This window comes from Camelus ferus, chromosome 27 (assembly GCF_009834535.1).
Source record: "Camelus ferus isolate YT-003-E chromosome 27, BCGSAC_Cfer_1.0, whole genome shotgun sequence".
Classification (NCBI taxonomy): Eukaryota; Metazoa; Chordata; class Mammalia; order Artiodactyla; family Camelidae; genus Camelus; species Camelus ferus.
This window is the reverse complement of record NC_045722.1, coordinates 26737319-26757779: the sequence shown is the minus strand read 5'-3', so window position 1 is coordinate 26757779 and position 20461 is coordinate 26737319. Positions and strand designations below refer to the sequence as shown.

General features: G+C 40.5%; 1 protein-coding gene across 2 annotated transcripts in view; it reads right to left on the bottom strand.

Moving 5' to 3' along the window:
- The window catches only part of GABRG3 (gamma-aminobutyric acid type A receptor subunit gamma3), a 444492-nt gene that overhangs the window by 41316 nt on the left and 382715 nt on the right, over window positions 1-20461 (bottom strand). Inside the window, exons 6-7 of one of the 2 annotated variants that reach the window (XM_032468827.1) lie at window positions 19224-19361; window positions 7064-7296 (exon numbers count right to left, since the gene is read on the bottom strand). In XM_032468827.1, coding sequence (XP_032324718.1) covers window positions 7280-7296; window positions 19224-19361 — 155 coding nt within the window. In that variant the 3' untranslated portion in view covers window positions 7064-7279. Of the gene's footprint in view, window positions 1-7063; window positions 7297-19223; window positions 19362-20461 lie in introns of those variants that run through there. The other variant, XM_032468826.1, reaches the window with a different exon arrangement.

Below are 20461 nucleotides of genomic sequence, written 5' to 3'. Positions count from 1 at the left end.
TAGATCCTTGCTTTGCTTTCTTACCCTCCACATCTTGTCTCTGAATTACTTCTGTGACAAGACAAGGACATCTCCACCCCCAACAGAAATAGAACCAGTAAGAAGGGTTTCACTGGACAAACAGGGAATGCTGTCTAAGTCATCTAATTGATGGCCTTCTGGGCTAGTATCTCACCACATAGTGAAAGAAGATTGACTCTGGCAAGCAAAATTTGAGTTATGTTGGGAAACGGGCCTCAATTTCCCCAGATTCTATGATGATTAAGCCAGAAAAAGGAAGTCAGACCAAAACCTTCAGGTGAGTTGGATGCTTTCCTTCTGAATGGACATTAACAACTTAAACTCTGACCCCCTAGGTGACTCCTAATTAAGGAATTAATTCCCCACCCAGGCAGCCAGCCTCCAAATAGGTCCCAGGCCAGAAGCAGTATGGACTTCTTAAATCTGAGTCCTAGACACCTGCACCCCAATGTTCATAGCAGCACTATATACAATAGCCGAGACATGGAAACAACCTTAATCTCCATCAACAGAGGACTGGATAAAGAAGATGTGGTATATTTATACAATGGAATACTACTCAGCCATAAAAAATGATAACATAATGCCATTTGCAGCAACATGGATGGCTCTGGAGAATGTCATTCTAAGTGAAGCAAGCCAGAAAGAGGAAGAAAAATACCATATGATATCACTCATATGTGGAATCTAGAAAAAAAAAAAGACAAATGACCTTATATATAAAACAGAAACAGACTCACAGACATAGAATACAGACTTGTGGTTGCTGGGGGTGGGGGGCGGTGGTGGGAAGGGATAAACCAGGAGTTCGGGATTTGCAGATAATGACTGGCATATATAAAATAGAGAAACACATTTATACTGTACAACACAGGAAACTATATTCAATATCTTGTAGTAGCTCATGGTGAAAAAGAATATGAAAATGAATATATGTATATTCACGTATGACTGAAAAATTGTGCTGTCCACCAGAAATTGACACAACATTGTAAACTGAGTATACCTCATTAACAAAAAAAACCTGAGTCCTGCCAGAAGTGTTCAGAAAATGAAGTTGTGGTAAACCACATTCTTGTTTGGGTCTATAAACACATATATCAAACAAATTAACTGCTCTGTCCCTTTCACAAATTTCGGTTCATATATTTGTATCCACACACCAAAATAATCTGTATCTATAAAGTACAAAGTAGATGAAAGATTAGATTTATTAACCTTAAAATAGTTAATAATTAATAAGATTAATTACAAATAAATCATGAAGGTATAAACAAGGGGTGAAGCTTGCTACTAAAATTTCAAAGCACTCTTTTCTTACTACTATGTCCCCTTAGTGTTCCTGTATGAATGTTTGCAAAGTGAAATATTTATCTTTTTGACTTGTTTGCCAATCAACTTCATGGTTGTTTTCTCTTCCAAACATCGGTGTAACTACCAAATACTTTCTTTGAGCTAATTAATTTTCTAGATCCTTGGGATACAAATAGGTTGATCTATTGGGAAACACATACAAATTAACGCTAGACACTGATGACTGGCTGCTTCCGAGACCATTTACTCCTCACAAGATCCTTATCTACAAGGCAGGTACGAGTGTTGTCCTCTCCATTTTACAGATTAAATTATTGAGTCTCAGAAAAGTAAGATAACTGTCCAAGATGATACAACATGTACGTGTAGGTTTGGAATTTAAACCCAGGCAGGATGCCCCCAGAGTTCTGTTCTCAACTGTGTGTCATATTTCCTCTTTGATTACAACCAGCATAAAATGCAATGTGGTACGTGCTACCCTGGGGCAAAGTCAGGGCATGGTGGAAGTAAATGGCTGCCCTACTTAACCTCCTCTTTGAGAGACTTTTTTAGAAAATTGTTCCAGGCTGAAAGACAGCAGAGCTTAAGAACTTCAGGTCAACCAGGCTGGTGTGGGAGAGGGCAGGGAGGGGTGTGGTGTGAGGTGCTTGCAAGGGTGCAGGCAGGAGCTCGGCAGCTTTGGCACGCGGCTGGGGGAGCCGTTTGCCTGTTGTCCCCAGCAGGACTCCCCTAGCACCTTCTACGGGGACGCTCAGTAAGAGCGCTCAGGACGGCTTGCCACTGTTTTTCATGAACAAGGGTATTTTTAAGACTTGGGTTTTCTTTCTGTATAATGGGGATGATAGCATAACCACTGTAAACGGTAGTCAGCGCAGTAGCATCAGAGAAGCATATAAAATAGAAGTTAGCTGGCATGTTAAACCTAGGAGCATACTACACCACGCCTTGCCAGAGTCCTAAATTTTAACAATAATGTAATTATTTTTACAAATTTTAAATGCTCGTACTCTCTTATGTCAGTGTATAGATTTAAGACTTCTTTTGATCAAATGATTGAAAGTAGTAGTGTAAATCCCTAATGGAAAAAATGATACATACTATCATCCATGCAAGGGGACATACCGAACAGTGAAGCTCAACCTAACACTGGCCTAGAGAAAATAAAATACTCTGCAGATTAAATTAGCCACAGAAAGCGAAGTTAACTCTCTGCAGCAGGGTGTCATGGGAGAGCCGCTGGCCTGGCAGTGGGAGGGTCTAATAGCAGCTGTAGCACAGGTTGGGTGCGTCGCTGTGGGTCTTCCTGTTTGTGTCCATCGTTTGTTAATAAAGATATTGGCACATGTCCTACCTTCCTCAAAGTGCAAGATGAGGCGCAAATGAAAAACCATACCATGGCATATGTATAAATATCGCTGTCACCGTATACTAAGTACTGTAATTTGTCCAGGTCCCACGGAAAGCTCATTTTGCTTTGAATGAGTTATTAGTTAAATCTGATTTTAAAAGAACAGACATAGTCAGATGTAATTTGTATCGTATAATTCCAGTTTTCTTAGCAGATGCACAGGTCATCCAGCCAGGCAGAGGTTTTTCCATGTTTCCTGCCTGAATTAGAGAAGGATCACTCATAGTAGGTTTGAAAGATTTTTTCGCTCAGTCTTGTGTGTCAGTTTTTAAAATTCTGACTCTAAAACCCAGACTAATTTACGACCCATGTTGTGCTCAGACAAATATGACAAAATCACTTTTACAGTCTTTTCTAGTCAAGATAAATCTCACTATTGTGCTCTGTTAAAACATGTCTCATTGAATAAAATGCTAATAACTGATTTAATGGATCATTTATTAAATAAAAGCCAATATGTAAATTTCACAAATCTCCCTCACAGGAAGTATATTAAGGCAAAAATAGTATATATCTAATATGTATCTAATAATATCTACATAGATTTGGAAAGCAATCATGCTCTTTACATGTTAGTTCACTTAAGTTCACATCAGTCATATGAAGAAGAAGGCAACGTCCTTATTTATGAGGGGTGTGCGCGGGGGGATGACAGAAGTTAACGTGGACAGACAGCAGGTGGGTGGAGCCACTGCATAAAACCGAGGTAGTCTGACTCCTAGCGCTCTTAACCTCTGCTCACTCTTCAGCATGACTGCTTTTGGAGAAAATATTTTTTTAAAATTCAGTTGGAACATGAGCTGCTTGTTGAACACAGATCACATTTAAAACTTCATATACAGAATACTTTTTTTTTTGGAGTTTACTTCCAGAAGCTGTTAAAGCTTGAATAAAGTTCAAAAATATTAGATATTCACATCAAGCTGCGTGGCTTTGCCACAGTCGTGGGAAATCAGCTCTTTCTCTCGCGTACTTTGACTCTAACAATGTCACTCTCAGAGGGGGCCTGTTTGGGGCTTTGTAATAAAATGGGCACCGGCTGGAGGTACGGTTGGGCCCAGGTGGGATGTGCCGTGTCACCGAAACACACCTGCTTTCAAACACTGAGTTTGATGAAAGGTGTAAAATAACTCATTAAGATTTTTACATTCATTAAGTGTTGAATTAGTATCTTTGATATATTGAGTGAATTTAATAGTTCATTAAAATTGATTTCACCTCTTAAAAAGTAAAAATAAAACACACACACAGGGGAAAAGCTGCTGGTGCAGTTAATTGCAGGACCCAGGATTCTGATGACGGCCTTCCTGATCCATGGCATACTTGGGACAAGCTGAGGACCTGCTCAGAGCGCGCTCAGAAGTGGCTCTGCCACAGCAGGGTGTGTTTCACATTTCTGGCCCCATGTCACAAAGCTGGCTATAGATGTCTTGACACTGAGGATAAAAAATGCTGTGTGTCCTGCCCAAGTAATTTTAGACAGTTCGACTCAGGTTCAAACGGACGTTATGAGACAGCAGAGAACTAGATTATCATGCAGATACCTTAGCGCTTTTACAAAAGGAGAGAAGAAACTTGCTAGAGAGATCACAAACCAGTCTCTTTCTCTCTCCCTCCATTTCTCCTTAGCCTGCGAAGATCATTATTTCACCTTCATTTTCACTGGCTATTTCACTGGATATAAAGTCCTCTGTTCAGTGTTCTCCTTTGTGTTACTCACCCTTTGGAGTCCACAAGTGTTCTTTAGTGTGTCATTTCATGTGTTCATCTATCCAGGATAATTCTAAGTCATTATTTCTTCAGATGTTTCATCTAAGCCCTTCTCTATGGCCTACTTTTTTGGGATTCCAATTTCACTTAGTTTTAATTCTTTTCTTTATCAATTACATTTATATCAGAACTTTATATCATATTCTACATGTTTATTACACTCAATTTTTTCATTATTTTTCTTCAGTTTTTATATTTTCTACCTATGTTTTCTGTATTTTCTATTTTATAGTTCGATCACTCATACCCTTTCCTTTATCTAACAATTTGTTGTTAAATGTATCTTTTGTGTTTGTAATAAAAGTTCTTGAATTTTCTTTGAAAAATTTCCATTTGAGTGTTTTTCTTTTTATCAACTCTTATTCTCTGGTGAAATTGCCCATAATTTCATTTATTATTTTATCTTTTCCTCTGTTCTCTAAAAGCGTACTAGTTATTTCCGTACTGCAGCCTTTGCTGGCTGACTCCAGCGTCTTAATCAGCCCTGGGACTGCATCTGTTCTCTATAATTTTTCCATTGGGTTTTGTTCATTTGGTAACAGCATACACTTTATATGAATATTTGTATGAATTTTTAAATTTTCCTTCAAAGAGGGTTCATTGTTTTCCTTTTTGGTCAACAAATTAGGAGCTAATCACACCAATACGGTCAGGGGCTGGGGTAACTCGAGGCTGAGCCGTAGTTTGACAAGCTTTTCTTGCTTGTCTTGGGCTAACTTGCTCTAGGCATAACCCTTCAGGGATTCTGACTGAGAACAGTGCCTCCTCCAGGTGCCTCCTCAATTGTAATTCTTATCCTCCCAAGGCTGATGGACTCTTGGACTCTATTCCGTTTGTCTGAGACTTTTTGCTTGGTTCCTTAACCTCTTTTTCTTCGCAGTTTGAAGATACAGTGACTGACATGTAGAGTTCATTTCCCTTGCCTTCCTCTGACCCGAGCGTCCTGTAATTACTGAACCTCACTGATGCTCCAGGCCCAGGAGATAGCTTTTCAGAGCACCTCTCCTTCCAGACTCTTCTCCTAGATTTTTTTTTTTTTAATTCAAAATGTGTTGAAAGATAAAACCACAACAAAATGTGGGTTCACCTCTCTGTGTGGTGTCCACTTCTTCAGGATTTTGTTCCCTCAGGTCATGGTTGCTTCAACACCTACCTGATGTCTTCAAACAGATTTTTATCTATCCATTTTTTATAGCTTGTCTCAATGACAGAGCTGGTGTACCGCAAGCCGCTCAGTAACAACTGGAAGCAGAACTTCCTCATTATGATTCACCATTTCTTTTTTTTTTTAATAAACTTTTTATTTTAGAACAGTTTTAGATTTACAGGAAAATTGCAATGAAGACGGTACATGAGTTCCTATAATCTCTATACCTAGTCCCTTATTATTAGCATATTGCAGTGGTGCGGTCCATTTGTTCCAATTAGTGAGCCAATACTGATACATTTTGATTAACTAAAGTCCACATTTTACTCAGATTTCCTCAGTTCCAGGATTCCAATCAAGATACTGCATTGGCTTTAAGTAGTTGTGACAGTTTCTAAGGCTCCCCTTCCCTGTGACGACTTTGACAGTTTTGATAAAGTAAGGTATGTAGACTATTCCTTGACAGTAATTTACCTAATGTTTTCATCATTATTAGCATGGGGTTATTGGATTTGGGGAGGAAAGCACCAGAGTTGAAGTGCCATTTTTCACCACATCATATCAAGGCTATGTTCTACCAACATTATGTGACCATTGATGTTAGTCTTGATCTCCTGGTTAAGGTGACGTTTGTCAGATGTCTTCTCTGTGAAATTACCCTTTCCCCCTCCTTTGCATTCTGTGCTCTTTGCAAAGAAGACATTATAAGTAACCCACACTTGAGGAGTACAAGTTAGCACTTCCTTGAGGGTATTAATAGCTACATAAGTTACTTGGCATTCTTATGCACAGAAGGTTTGTCTTTTCTCCTATTTATTTATTCAGTCATTTATTTATATCAGTGGATACTCATAGATATGTATTTTTATTTGGGTTATAATAATACACTACTTTATTTTGTTGCTCAAAATTTTCAGCTTTGACAATTGAAACATCTTTTAGTTGGCTCAGATGTCCCTTTGACATACCCCCATTATTGTGTGTATGTGTGTGTGTTTTAACCATTTCTTTCTTTTTTGCACTAAGGTACTACAGGCTCATCTTCTATATTTCCTGCCCCAGTCCTACAAACAGCAATTTCTCCAATGATTCTGGCTTTCTTTTACTGGAGAACGGTATTAGAAACCAAGATTTGGGCTCACTGATACTGGGGTGTCATTGCTTCCAGGAATTCTCAGCTAACAGAGCAAGGTAATAGACGTATATATATACTAACTTGTGCATACACACATATTTATAAATGTTTTACTTCTTTTAAATTAATAAAATTTATCAAAAACCCAAACCATATGTCTTGCCAATGACATATTTTGCATAATTCCAAAATATATTTTTCTTGAATTCCCTGCAGTTTTTTCTCAGTGGAAGTATTCATATACACATTTTAAATGATCAGAGTAACAATCTAGTAGAGTTATTTATTGTTACAGTTTGTGGATTAGATACATAGGTAGGTAGGTAGGTAGATAGACAGACAGATAGATTAGATGGATAGATAGATAGAATGTTTCCAGTTTTCAATATGCAAAGTTTCTTCTGGCTAATAAAAAGGGAAATGTCTGCTGCAGCCATCTTTGAGGGGAAAGTTGAGGAAGTCATGAAGACTGCATAAGGACTATTTAAGAGCATCGGTAACCTAAAAAATACAGAACACTTTGAGTCAGTCAGAAGTCATAATGGAAGATTATTCTCCACTGGCGGTGATCCCACAGGAATGGTCCACCCAGTGCATGCCAAAGTGCAGTATCATCAGCATCACCAGGAGGGGATGTGAAATGCAGAATCCTGGTCTCCTCCCTGAGAGATTCTGACCCAAAGGTTTGAGATGAAGCCCAGGAATCTCAATTTCTTACTAGCTCCCTGACACCAAGGCTGCCAGTCAGCAGGCCATGCACATGCTCATAAGCACTGAGCCCTCTTTTTTTTTTTTCACGGTAAATGCAAGCAGTCCACTTGGGAGGGGACAGTGATCCTGAAGACAATTAGGGAATCCAGGAATGAAGAATGTGTCCAGGACAAAGAGAAAGCCCCACTTCCAAATGCAGTGGAAACACTCACTGTCACACTCGTGATATTTTCCAGGTTACTGTTATGGGTTGAAGTGTATCCAGGGACCTCTGGGTTGCTGCTTGCCAGACTGTCTTGGGGGATCGCTAGATCCAGGCCACCCGGGGCTGGCACCTTCTCGGAGCCTTTTTTTTGTTCCAGACCCTGTACTTTGAGACTGGAGTTGGCAGTGATAGCCAAGTTCATAATCATCTTGGTAATGCATCTTTTTGGTAATAAGATTGGCCAAATATCCAGACTTCATCCCCACCTTCCAGGTCCCACTGATTAACATCAAGCAGGGCCTGCAGCGCACACTCTACGCGTGCGGGGTGTGCTTTATGCAGGTGTGGAGGAAGGTCGCCTCCACCCACCAGCCCTGAGGTGACTGCCTTGGGGCTTTTCAGGCACTCGGGGTAAAGCCAGGGGGCTGTCCCGTGAGGTGCTGCAGCGCTTGGAGGAGTGTCCCGTCCTGTTGCACCAAGTTGAGCAGGTGTGGGAAACCGCCTGGGAGGGCCACGCGCCAGGCAGCCTCCCAGGGAATCCAACCTCCACTTGAAAACTGTAAGGCTGTAGTCATTTTCTGTTTTTGTTTTTGTTTTTTTAACTTTTATTTTATTTTTGAAGATATTGAAGTCCTGACACTCAGTACCCCTAAATATGACCTTATTTGGAAATACAGTCATTGCAGATGTAAGTAGTTAAGAAGAATTCAAACTGGAGTAGGGGAAGCCGTACTCCATTATGACAGGTGTTCTTGTACAAAAGGGGAAATTTGGACACACAGACAGGCAAAAACAGAGGCAATGCCACCGGTAAGCAAAGGAGAGAGGCCTGGGACAGGTCTTTCCCTGAGGGCCCTCAGAAAGAACCAACTGTGGTGGCATCTTGAGTTTGAACCATCCAGCCCTTAAAGCTGTGAGATATAACTTTCTGCTGTTTAGCCAGCCAGCTTGTGGCGCTGTGATGGCAGCCCCCGGAACCTGATGCAGCCCACCCATGCTCTTCACCGGTCTTCATGAATTTTAAATAGACATTTTCATTGTATTATATAAAAGTCTCAGTTATATAAACAGTGTTTTTTCACATCCTTGTTATCCCAGCAGAAAAGTAGGATCAGTCAAATGAAAATGGCAGCCCAGGGTGCCGCCCAGAGGGGTCAGGTTTACAGTGGCAGCAGTGCTTACACAGGTCCAGGATGGTCATGTGAGGAAATAATGAACACAGTCCACCTTAAAGTGCCTGGTGCCGGCAGCATATCTGGAGACTGGACACCTGTCCTCATGATTCTGAGGTTTTTCAAAGCTTCCCCATTTCACACACAAGTTCCATCACAGAATTATTTATATATGTTTAGAAGACATGGAATAATAATATCTATCTTCTTCAAACATCACAATGATTTGTGAGAACCAGTTAGAAAGATAACACTCCCATTGCTTCAATCTCCTTGGAAGAAAGGGATTGTGTAAATACATATCACTGCCATCATCATTTTGAGTTAGATGATTGAAAACAAGGAATAACATTTGTCTATAAGAAGAAATTTATCTAACAGGGATCCTCCAAAATGCCATCGGAACACTGTGGGGGACCCTTTATGTTGTGAAATGCCAGCCTGGCTTAGCGCACAGCGTGCTTTATGAATATTCACTAAACAGTCTTAACTGTTGACCCCTGAAGTCATGCTGGACGTGGCAAGGAAGACCACATGTAGAACAACACACTGCTGGTGTGCGGGCACGCCACGATTTTCATCTTTGTAGGCTCCAGCTCCACTCTCCTGTCTCAGTCTTGAGTCCACAGCATTTCTGCACAATTATATGTGAGAAATAATCTCATCCATCCCCTCTGTACCTTCCTGCAAGCCTTAACTGTCACCCAAGTTTGAGTCTTCTCTCCGCAAATTGGGCTTTGGATAAATGAATAGATGAATGACTATTACAAAAATGTTTTATTTACTTAAAAATAATTATGAAGAAGTTCATCAACAAAAAGCTGGACATTTGTCATGATGTTGCTTTAGGATTTTAAGGGGCTCAGGGTACCTCTTTTTCACATCCATAAGGTCTGGACATGACCATTAACCTCGAGTTTCTACACAAAGTGGAATATGCTGCCTGGGAACTTCCTAAGAATGAAGTGGGGTATCAGGTCAGATCTCCCAAGACCACAAAGGTATTTGTAAGACTACTCTGAAGATTTTGCAAAGATCAGGTGACGCTAAGAATGGTGTGAGGAAACACAGCGAAGAACATGAAACCCACTAGAAGTGTGCTGATTTGAAGAATATAAAAACCAAATACTTTTAATAAGTGGATGAACTCCGGTAAGAACAAGGATTTTGTTTTTGTTTTCTTACTGGGAGACATTACAACATAAGAATGCGATTGCCAAATAAAGAAATACCTAAGGGAGTTGACTTTTTACATTATTTATTTTGTAGAAACACATTCTGATAATGAATCTATTCCCTGGCTAATATAATCTGGAATCTGCCAATAATCAACAGCTATCAGCTTCCGAGAATTTTGTCAATATTGTGATTAATGGTTATTAATGACTAACATGAATGCAAAGACTGTTAATTTGTGAATATATGAACTAGGACTTTTTTTAATCAACCAAAAAGATGGTTTCCCTACAAATGTAATTATACAGGAGATTGGCTTGGTTGTTAAACTTTTAACAATTGCACTGAGATCCATTTTAATTTTCTTATGTGCTTTTATATTGGTAAAAATAAATCAACTCACTTGAAAAAAAATTATTTTCCGTAATTAAAATGTATTATGAGAAGTAAATCTGAAAACTTCTCTGTGGTGGAATGCAATTCTTCCCTTCCGCTATCAGAGTACATGTGAGAATCATATATAAATATTCTACTTTTGTCCAAATACAGGCTTAATTATTGACTAGTATGCTGATTTTGTGGGGCTTTTTTTTTTTGCATTTTGTCCTCAGCTATGACATTTAAATACAAAACATGTCTTCTAAATCCAGAAAACAATATTATTTTACAAAAATCAAATGCCTAGAGTGACGTTTTACAGACCAATAATGCCATTTTTGGGTACTCCATGAGATAATTATTTCCTGGTGCAGGGAATTTGAGAAGTGCTGTATTAAACACAGATTTATTTATTTAACAGGGTTCTTCTTTGTGTTTAGGCAGATTGGACATCTTCAGGCGTACGCAGCACGCAGTGTTTCCTGATGGACTGCCGTGATTGGGAGACAGCTCTGCTAATGCTGATGCTGGAACTTTGTAGGACACTGGCAATCTGCAAGGAGCCGTGGAGAGATGCTGAGGGCCCCTAACCATGTGCGTTTTTTCCCCTAAAGAAGAACTGAGCCAGCACTGAGCCTTTTACTCCCCTCTGTGCTTTTGCAGAAGTGGCTGGGACACATTTATCCTGACACATCTCTCGCTAAATTCTCACCCCTTGACTTCTGTGTTCTAGCCTGGAGGCTCTCTAAGATTAAGAACTACCCAACACAGTGTAGCTTTTCCAGGAACTTTTTTGCAACTAAGTGGATTAATAGATAATTGAATCTATTTTGAGGGCATAGCAAAGTTTGTATAGAAAACATTCAAGAAAAGGTCAACTCATTGTGAGTATTTCCACCACTTTCTAAACATTTTAGAGTAACTCCATCATGATGTTTTAACAAAACTTACTTTGTCCATATTAACACCCCATAGCAGCATAATCATTCCGTGTCCGTAGCCTGGCTTGAGGTCTATGACAAACATAGTGTGAGGTGAGTGGGCTTTGAGGCATTCCTGTGGCACCAATAACTGGATGTGGACACATTACTTAACCTTGATGAGTTTTGGGTTTCCTAACAGTGATAGAGGGCACTGTGAAGTTTAGATGAATTAGCTTACATAAAACATTTTAAAAACGACCGACACATTAGCCAACATTAGCTGGCATTATTGTAGTGAAGGGCATCCAGCTCATGGTGCTGCATTTGAAATGGCTTAATCACCAAAGAGCTTTGCAGATCTGGGGTGAAGCATTTTACTAACAGCTCTACGCTGAGCTGCCAGGACGGATCTCGCACAGCGTACGATCCCAGAAATCTCTCTGTGGGGGCGCAGTCCAATAGCCATACCCCCTCGGGCAAAGGAATTCACAGGCCTGGCACAGTGAGTAGAGGGACCCAATTTCAGGCAGGCATTGTTCCAACACCTGCTTTATCTGGTATCTACTAGGTCTGCTCTGTGGGCCTCCCTCTCTGGGTGCATCTGGCTTTAGGTACCCTGCCAGCATTATGCCACCGCAGAAGCACGGGTGTCAACTTCGTTCAGACCCCGTGTCGGAGATGGCAGGTAAGCCTCCCAGACTTGGGAGTCCTAGCTGCCACTGTGCCACCTACGTGAGAATCTTCCTCCACAATATCTAGACCCAGTCTCAGGACTCCCTCCAACATGTGCCCAATCCTGTTTCACCTGTGTGCTCACGCAATGCTCCAAAATGCCTCACTCCCTTCCCCCTTTGCTTCTGGAATCTGTTTTATCCCATGCACCGCGTCACTCACTAGACTTGCCCGTTGGACCGACGGAAAGTCTCTTACATGCATTACTTCTTTCCCCTTCCCATCGCCTCTTTCTGGCTCAACTCTTGTGATTTCTTGCCTGTGCTTACACACTCCTCCTAACTGAGCTCCTTGACTCAAATATTTTATTCTCCAGTTCATTTAGGAGAGCATCACTAGGAGCCAAGCACAGTCATATAATCAGTTAGTGACATAGACAATTAACCCTTCATGGAAGATGACCAAAAACAAGCACAATGAATACATAAAATTAAATGTAGTTTAGATCATCTTGTGAGCGCTGAGACGCAAGGTTGTCAACATAGGGTTCAATGAGAACATAATTTCTGAGACTAGATTCTAAAAACATAACAGAGTTTGTCAGGCAGAAACCGTGCAATGGGAACATGACTGGTAAGCTTAGAGCAGAGTCAGAGAAAAGGCGGTGGATGCCAGGTGGGGAGCCCTCAGGGCGAGACCGTGTAGAACTTTACAGGCCATTGTAAAGACTCTGGCACTTGCTCTAAGCAAAAAGGAGGAGTAATGGAAGGTTCTGAGCAGAGGAAGGTTGACTTAAATAAGGAAGAACCACTTTTTGATGGCGGTCAAGGTTAGGATCAAAGGGACAAATTAGCAGGCTAATGCTGTCATTGAGGGAAGAGCTGATAGTGATTCAGATGAGGATGCCAGCAGCAAAACTGGCAGGAAACCATGTTGAGAAAATACAGTCAACAGCGTTTGCAATACATTGGCTATGAGACACAGGGAAAAAGAAGAGTTAATGATGACCCCGGGAGTTATGGCTGACGCAAATGAAAGGACGGCAGGGGAAGACTGGAGATGGAATCCCGGTGGGCTTCAGTGTGGGACGCGTTAAATGGGAGAGGCCTCTAAGACCTCCCGGAGGGAACGCCAAGCAAGCATGTGGGTCCACGAGGCTGGGGTTTCTGAGATGTTTGGTCTGGAGATGGATATGTCCATTTGGGAGTTAACAATATAGAGGCCTGGATGGGACTCAAGGGGAAGTGAGTATAGGAAGAAAACAGAGCCCTGAGGCACTCCCAGATGAGCAGAATGCGGATAAGATGAAGTTCCAACACAAAAATGGGGTCCATCAGATTAGACAATTCTGTAGGACTTGCTGCGAAGGACACACAGAACTGTAGCTGGTGGAGGCAGCAGGATGAGAACACTGCATTGGGCACCTTCTGCTACCCCTTCAGATCCGCCTTCCACATTTTCTATGTGCCAGGGTGGTTCCCTTTTCTCCACAACCTCTCCAGCATTTGTCATTCATGGACATTTTAATGATGGCCATCGACTGATGTAAGGTGATACCGCATTGTGGTCTGATAACTAGTGACAATGAGCATTTTTTCTTGTGCTTATTGGCCATTTCTGTCTTCACTGGAGAATTGCTTGTTTGGGTCTTCTGCCCATTATTGGGTTAGGTTGTTTGGGTTTTTGTTATTAGTTGTTATGAGCTGTTTATATATTCTGGAAGTTAAGCCCTTGTCAGTCACATCATTTGCAAATATTTCCTCCCATTCCATAGGTTGTTTTTCTGTTTTGCTTATGGTTTCCTTTGCTGTGCAAAAGCTTGTAAGTTTAATTAGGCCCCATTTGTTTATTTTTGTTTTTATTTCTATTGCATCAGTAGAATCCCCTAGGAGAACACTGCTAACATTTATGTCAGAGAATGTTTTGCCTATGTTTTCTTCTAGGAGTTTTATCATGTCTTGTCTTATATTTAACTCTTTATGCCATTTTGGGTTTATTTTTGTGTAACATGTGAGGGAGTTTTCTAACTTTATTGATTTACATGCTGCTGCCAGTTTGCCCAACACCACTTGCTGAAGAGACTGTATTTACTCCATTGTATATTCTTGCCTCCTTTGTCAAATCTTAATTGGCCATAGGTCTGTGGGTTTATTTCTGCGATCCCTGTTCTGTTCCATTGATCCATACGTTTATTTTCGTGCCAATACTGTTTTATTATCTAATCTGCCACTCTATGTCTTTTGATTAGAATATTTAGTCCATTGACATTTACAGTAATTATTAATAGATGTGTGTTTATTGCCATTTTGAACTTTGTTTTCCAATTGATTTAGTATTTCTTCTTTTGCCTCTTGTTTTCCTTTTTGTATTTTCTTAATTTTCCTTTGTATTAGCTTGGTTTCTTTTTGGTTATTGTGACTCTATTATATGCTTTCGACCTGTGGTTACACTGTTTTTCAAGTATGTTATCCGATAACTGTATCTGTTTGCTTTAGATTGGTAGTCATATAGGCTCAAACACATCCTAAAAAGAACAAAATGATAAAAAAGAAAAAAATTTTTTCTTGCTCCCCTCTCCCACCTTTTATGATTTTGATGTCCTTTTTTTACATCTTGATATTTATTCTCTTGCAACTCATTGTTGTTATTGCATTTCCAATAATGTTTTTCTCCTTTCAATAGCTTCCTACTTTTTTTCTATTTAGAGTAGACTTTTCAATATTTCTTTTAGCATAGGTTTAGTATTACTGAATTGCTTGTCTATGAAATTCTTTCTCTCTTCTTTTACTCTAAAGGATAGTTTTGCTGGATAGAGTACCGTAGGTTGCAGCTTTTTCTCATTCAGGACTTTGAATATATCTTGCCAGTCCCTCTGGCCAGCAGTGTTTGTATAGAGAAGCCAGCTGAAAGGCCTTATGGGGGTTCCCTTGTAACTATCCCTTTGTTTTACTCTTGCTGCCTTTAGAAACATTTCTTTATCTTTAACTTTGGGCCATCTTAATTATGTCTTGGTGTAGGTCTATTTGGATTTTTCTTGTTTGGGACCCTCTGTGATTCCTATACTTGGATATCTGTTTCCTTCTTTAGGTTTGGAAAGTTTTCAGTTGTGATTTCTTCAAATACCTTTTCAATCTCCTTTGCTCTTTCTTCTTCTGGGACCCCTATTGTGTACAGGTTGGCATGCTTTATATTATCCCATAGGTCCCGTATATTACATTCATTGGTTTTTACTTGCTGTTCAGTCTGCTGTTCTGATTGGGTGACTTCTGTTATCCTGTCTCCTAAGTCACTGATTCGTTCCTCTGCATTATTTAGTCTGCTTTTGATTGCCTTTAGCTCTGCTCTTATCTCAGTCATTGAGTTTTCTGATTTTAATTGGCCCCTCTTACTGTTTCTATTTCCTTTTTATAGCATTCTGCATTTCTATTTATAGTCTCTCTTATCTCCTTGAGTGATTTTGTCACCTCTTTTTCGAAGTCATGATCTAGTAGACGGTCAAGGTCTATCTCATTGTTTGTTCTTTCAGGGAAATTCTCTTGTTCTTTTAATTGGGAGTGGCTCCTCTGCTTCTTCATTTTACTTATATTTTTCTGGCTTTATTGATTTAGGAGTATCAGTTATCTACTGTGGTTTTAAAAGGCTGTTTGATTTTTTTTTTAAGTGTGAGTGTTTCTATGTAGACAGTGCACATGCATTAATTTCATTTTTAATATGGATGGTTGCCACATCTTTCTTCCACGTGTATTGGCTGTTATCCCTTTGATTGGGGGTGTGGTTGGTGTTGTGGTGAGCAGAGCCTGCCCTGACTGTTGTTGTTGTTGAGCAGGGCCTCCTTTGTTGTTCTGTGGTTATCACAGCCCTGAAAGGGGCTGAGTCTGCTCCCCTGTTGTTGGCATAGAGACTTCCAGACCTATTTCTGAGCTGCGGTTTGTGGTACATGGGGTTGGAGCATTTCAGCTGGAAAGAACAACCACTGAGTATACCTCCACAGGAGATGTCCACCAGGAAGTGCCCTCTGTGGTGTTGTCCACGTGGGCTTACAAAGTACTATTTTTTGATGTTGCCCTTGTCCCTGCCTTAACCACAGGGATATCAGCAACACACTCTGGTATCCCCCAGGTTCTGCATCCACAGAGCCACCAGTGCAGATCCGCTGATAACAGGCACTAGGATCCACTATAGCAAGTGTGCATTTATACACCTGGATCTGTGATGAGCCCCTATGTACAGTACACTATGCAGATTCATTATAAAAACCATACCCACCCCTACTGTGCATCAGAACTTCACTCAGAGTCTTAGGCACATGGGTCCACCAAGGCCCCAGCTTAGCAAATCTGTCCCTTCTGCCTGGGGCTGTAAACAAAGCTCAGTCCTGCCTGAGTTGCAAGGCCCCTGAGTGTGGATTCAGGCTTCAGCCCTGCCCCACCCAGGAGCCATGCTCCAGAGATTGTGATGGCTATGACTGAGCCATGCCTTTCTTTTCATGGGAACGCACCAAGAATGGTGCTGAGCAGAGACGGCAGATATGGCTCAGCTGTTTTGCACCCATCCCTGCCACACACACCAGCAGTGGTGCTTTTTTATGGGGGTCCCAAGCTGATCTGTTCTGCACACATTCCCAGTCACAACCCGCACTACCGTCCAGCCCCCTGAGGCTGCCTCTGCACAGTGGGCCCCAGCCCTCTCCCCAGGCTTGTCACCAATCTCCAGCAGCCAGACTTGGCTCATCCCCACTGGCTTGTGTCTAGGGCTATGGATCACAGGGACCCTCTCTGCCAGTCCCTCTTAATTCTGTCTGCCAAGCAGCTGCTATTTTCTCCTCCAAGCCTTGGAAGCTCCATTTCCGTCCCCATTGACCTCCCAGCTGGAGAGGGGACATCCTAGTGTGAGGGAGCTCTTCCTCCTTTGCTGCTCCCTCCCTGAGGGACAGGTCCCACACCAATTTCCTTTTCCCTTTTCCCCCCTCCTACCAGTTTTTGTGAGGAATCTTCTTGTATTTCAAAGTAAGAGATATTTTGCCAATTTCAGTAGGTGTTCTGTGTGAATTAATGAGTCTGTAGGTGTAATTCTTGATGTATTCATGGGAACGGGTGAGCTGTGCATCCTTCCACTCGGCCATCTTGGCACCCTCCCCACCACGTTTTTCTAGTGAGACTAAAATCTCCTTGCTGACTGTGAATGCTTTTCATACTTCTTTTTTTAACCTACAACAGCACAAAATCTACTCAGACTATTACCACAACTCTGCAGCTCCCTCCATTTGCCACTTCCCTGTGCTAGTATTCTGTTACAGTCAATGTTAAACACCAGTTGTGTTCAACTGGCCTTCACATTTCCTTTTGTTTAATATCATCCTGCTTAGAACACCAGGAAAGGAAACGCAGCATCAATATTTGGCATTTAAATGCCAGAACAACACCCCCATTTGGTTACCCTCCTTTGAGATGCCTTACACCCCAGAGGCCTGCTAGCTCATTTCAAACTCTAAGAGCATATAATTATGTTATTAATGTAGGTGACTCATATTTGGGTAAAACCTCCCCCCCAAAACATTTCCTTTTATGCTGCCTCCACAGTTTATTTAAATAAATCGTCATATTCCATTCTTTTAACCTTGTCAATGCTTAATATTTAAACACTGACCTTTACCACCATGACACCTATAGCTAAGTTCTGCTTTTCTCTATTGATCAGATAACTTTTAAGACCTTTCTTAATGTGTAAATACAGTAGGTTTTCCATCCCCACAAGTTCCATATGCACAGATTCAACCAACTGTGAATCGATAATATTTGAAAAAAATTTTCCAGATAGTTCCAAAAATCAAACTTGAATTTGCCACACATGGGCCAGGACGGTTGACACTTGAACGACAGGGGTTAAGGGAACCAGCCCTCCACACAGCTGAAAATCCACATATAACCTATAGTTGGCCCTCAGTGTGTGTGGTTCTTGGGTTCCTTCATATACAAGGCTCTGCACGTGAGGAGCCAACCAACCAGGACTGCACGGTATTGTAGTATTTACTATGGGAAAAAATCCAATGTAAGTGAATGTGTGCAGTTTACACTGCGTTGTTCAAGGGTCAACTCTATTTATATAGCATTTGCATTATATTCACAACTATTTACACAGCATGCACACTGTATTAACAACTATTTATATAACATTTACATTGTATTAGGTATTATAAATAATATAGAGATGATTTAAAGTGTAGGAGAGATTGTGAACAGGTTAAATGCAAATACCACGCCGTTTCATATAAGAGGTTTGAGCTTCCGAGAACTGAGTATCTTCAGGAGTCCCAGACCCAGTCCCCCAAGGACACCGATGGAATGACCATAGCTCTCCATTTACAACTCTACCAAGAACTCAGACTGTTCTTTAAAGACATTTACCACTAATTGTTAAAATTTACATTCTAATCTAACCACAGGAAACAAATCATTATGGAGTTCTAAAAGCCAACAAATTATTCACATTAACAAATAATAAGCTCACTAGAAAAGCTGACTTAAGACCCATCAACACCCCACACACTTTCAGAAAAAAACTAATTGCAAATAGTGGACCATAGACTCCTATTTTGGTAAATACCAAAAACAAACAAAAATTCATTTAAATACATTAATAGGGGAAACATCTATTTCAATCTAATTACATGGGTTTTAATATGCATATAATGTTCACTTAACAAAATCAAATTGGTGGATAATTATTGTGCTCAATATATTGAAAAAAGAAACAAAAAACTTTAAAGGAAAGGAAAAAGCTAGAAATTAAAACTCAAAGGACATTTCACACTAGCTGCTTTTCTTTGTGGATCATCAATAATATCTGATGTTCAATACATGTGTGGGATATTGCAGGGTTCTCACCATTAGTGAAATTGGTTTGTATAAATCTAGTCAGTGATGAGTAATCCTCGTTACATTTATAGACACAATGCAAACATAGTCTCAACTTAAAAGTATAAGGTAATTATAATCACCCTTTCCCCATCCCAATTAAAACATTTTTAAAAACTGGCTTTTGAATCAGCTGTTTTGCCTCAAATATCACTTAGGAATATAATCAGTTAAAACATACACAGGAAGGAATTCTACATGACAGGTATGCCTCAGGCATCTGGGGGAAAAGTCTTTTTTTTTTTTTTTTTGAGAACTATAGTTCTTTAACTCCTACCTGCAGATGTTTTCACAATTTCTGTGGTGTTTCTGAGGCCCATGAAGTCAAACTGATAAAGCCGCCAGGACTTCTGATCAGCTGCCTCCACAGAATTTTTTCTCCATCTATAAATCATTTCTTCTTTGGGGTAGCCATCTAAAAATGCAGAACAAATATTAACACTTGAAGATGTAGGTTTATAAAACATGAAAATCAAAATTATAATTCTGGTCGCTTAATAGGAGTTGACATTTATGCTATATTTATTCTTTAAACTTTCCTCATGCATACAAACTCCAAAAATGAATGCACAAAGGCCACCTAACCCAGAAGGTTTCTGCTGCAGGTTTTCACAAGGACAGTCAGCAGGATGGTCCCAGCCACGAGCCTTGTTATCGTGGTGTGGACACGGCACACACCTTTCATGCTGGAGGGCCGTGTTGACCTGCAAGTACTGGTCCGGGCCCCACTAGCTCCTAAACCCGAGCTCTAACTGCCCGGCCCACATTCACCGGGCCTCTCACCCTTCCCCAGAATTTACAGATCTCAAGAAAGACAACTTTACTTTTTTATTATAAAATTTTATTATAAATTGTCTTTACTATTTCGAACATATTTGTTTTATTATTATTACTATTAAAGTATAGTTAATGTACAATATTACATAAGATACAGGTGTACAATACAGTGACTGCAAATTTTAAAGGTTATACCCCATTGATAGTTATTATAAAATATTGGCTCTATTTCCTGTGCTGCACAATGTACCCTCGTAGTCTCTTTTATGCATAAGAGTTTAGACCTCTTAATCCTTTGCCTTATATTGCCCCCCACTCCCCACCGGTAGCCATGATTTTGTTCTCTATATCTGTGAGTCAGCACTTTTTTGTTACATTCAATAGTTTGTCGTATTTTTTTAGATTCTGCATATAAGTGACATCATCCATTATTTGTCTTTCTCTGTCTGATTTATTCACTTAGCGTAATGCATTCAGGAAGGACAAAGTTAACAAGGCAACTATTCTAGAATTTGAGAGGTCAGCTGACTCTTAGTCATGCTCTGATTTTAGCATCTAGTTCTGATCAGTGAACTTGGACCTTTTCCTGAGACCATTTCCCAACCTGTTAGTTACTCCAGAAAGCAAGGTGCTTTGATGTTTCTGCCGCCCCAGGCTCAGTGTTGGCAACGCGCCCAGAGCTGTATGTCTTGGACAGGGGCCTTCCCCATCTCCTGCTGGCACCATTACCAAAGGTCT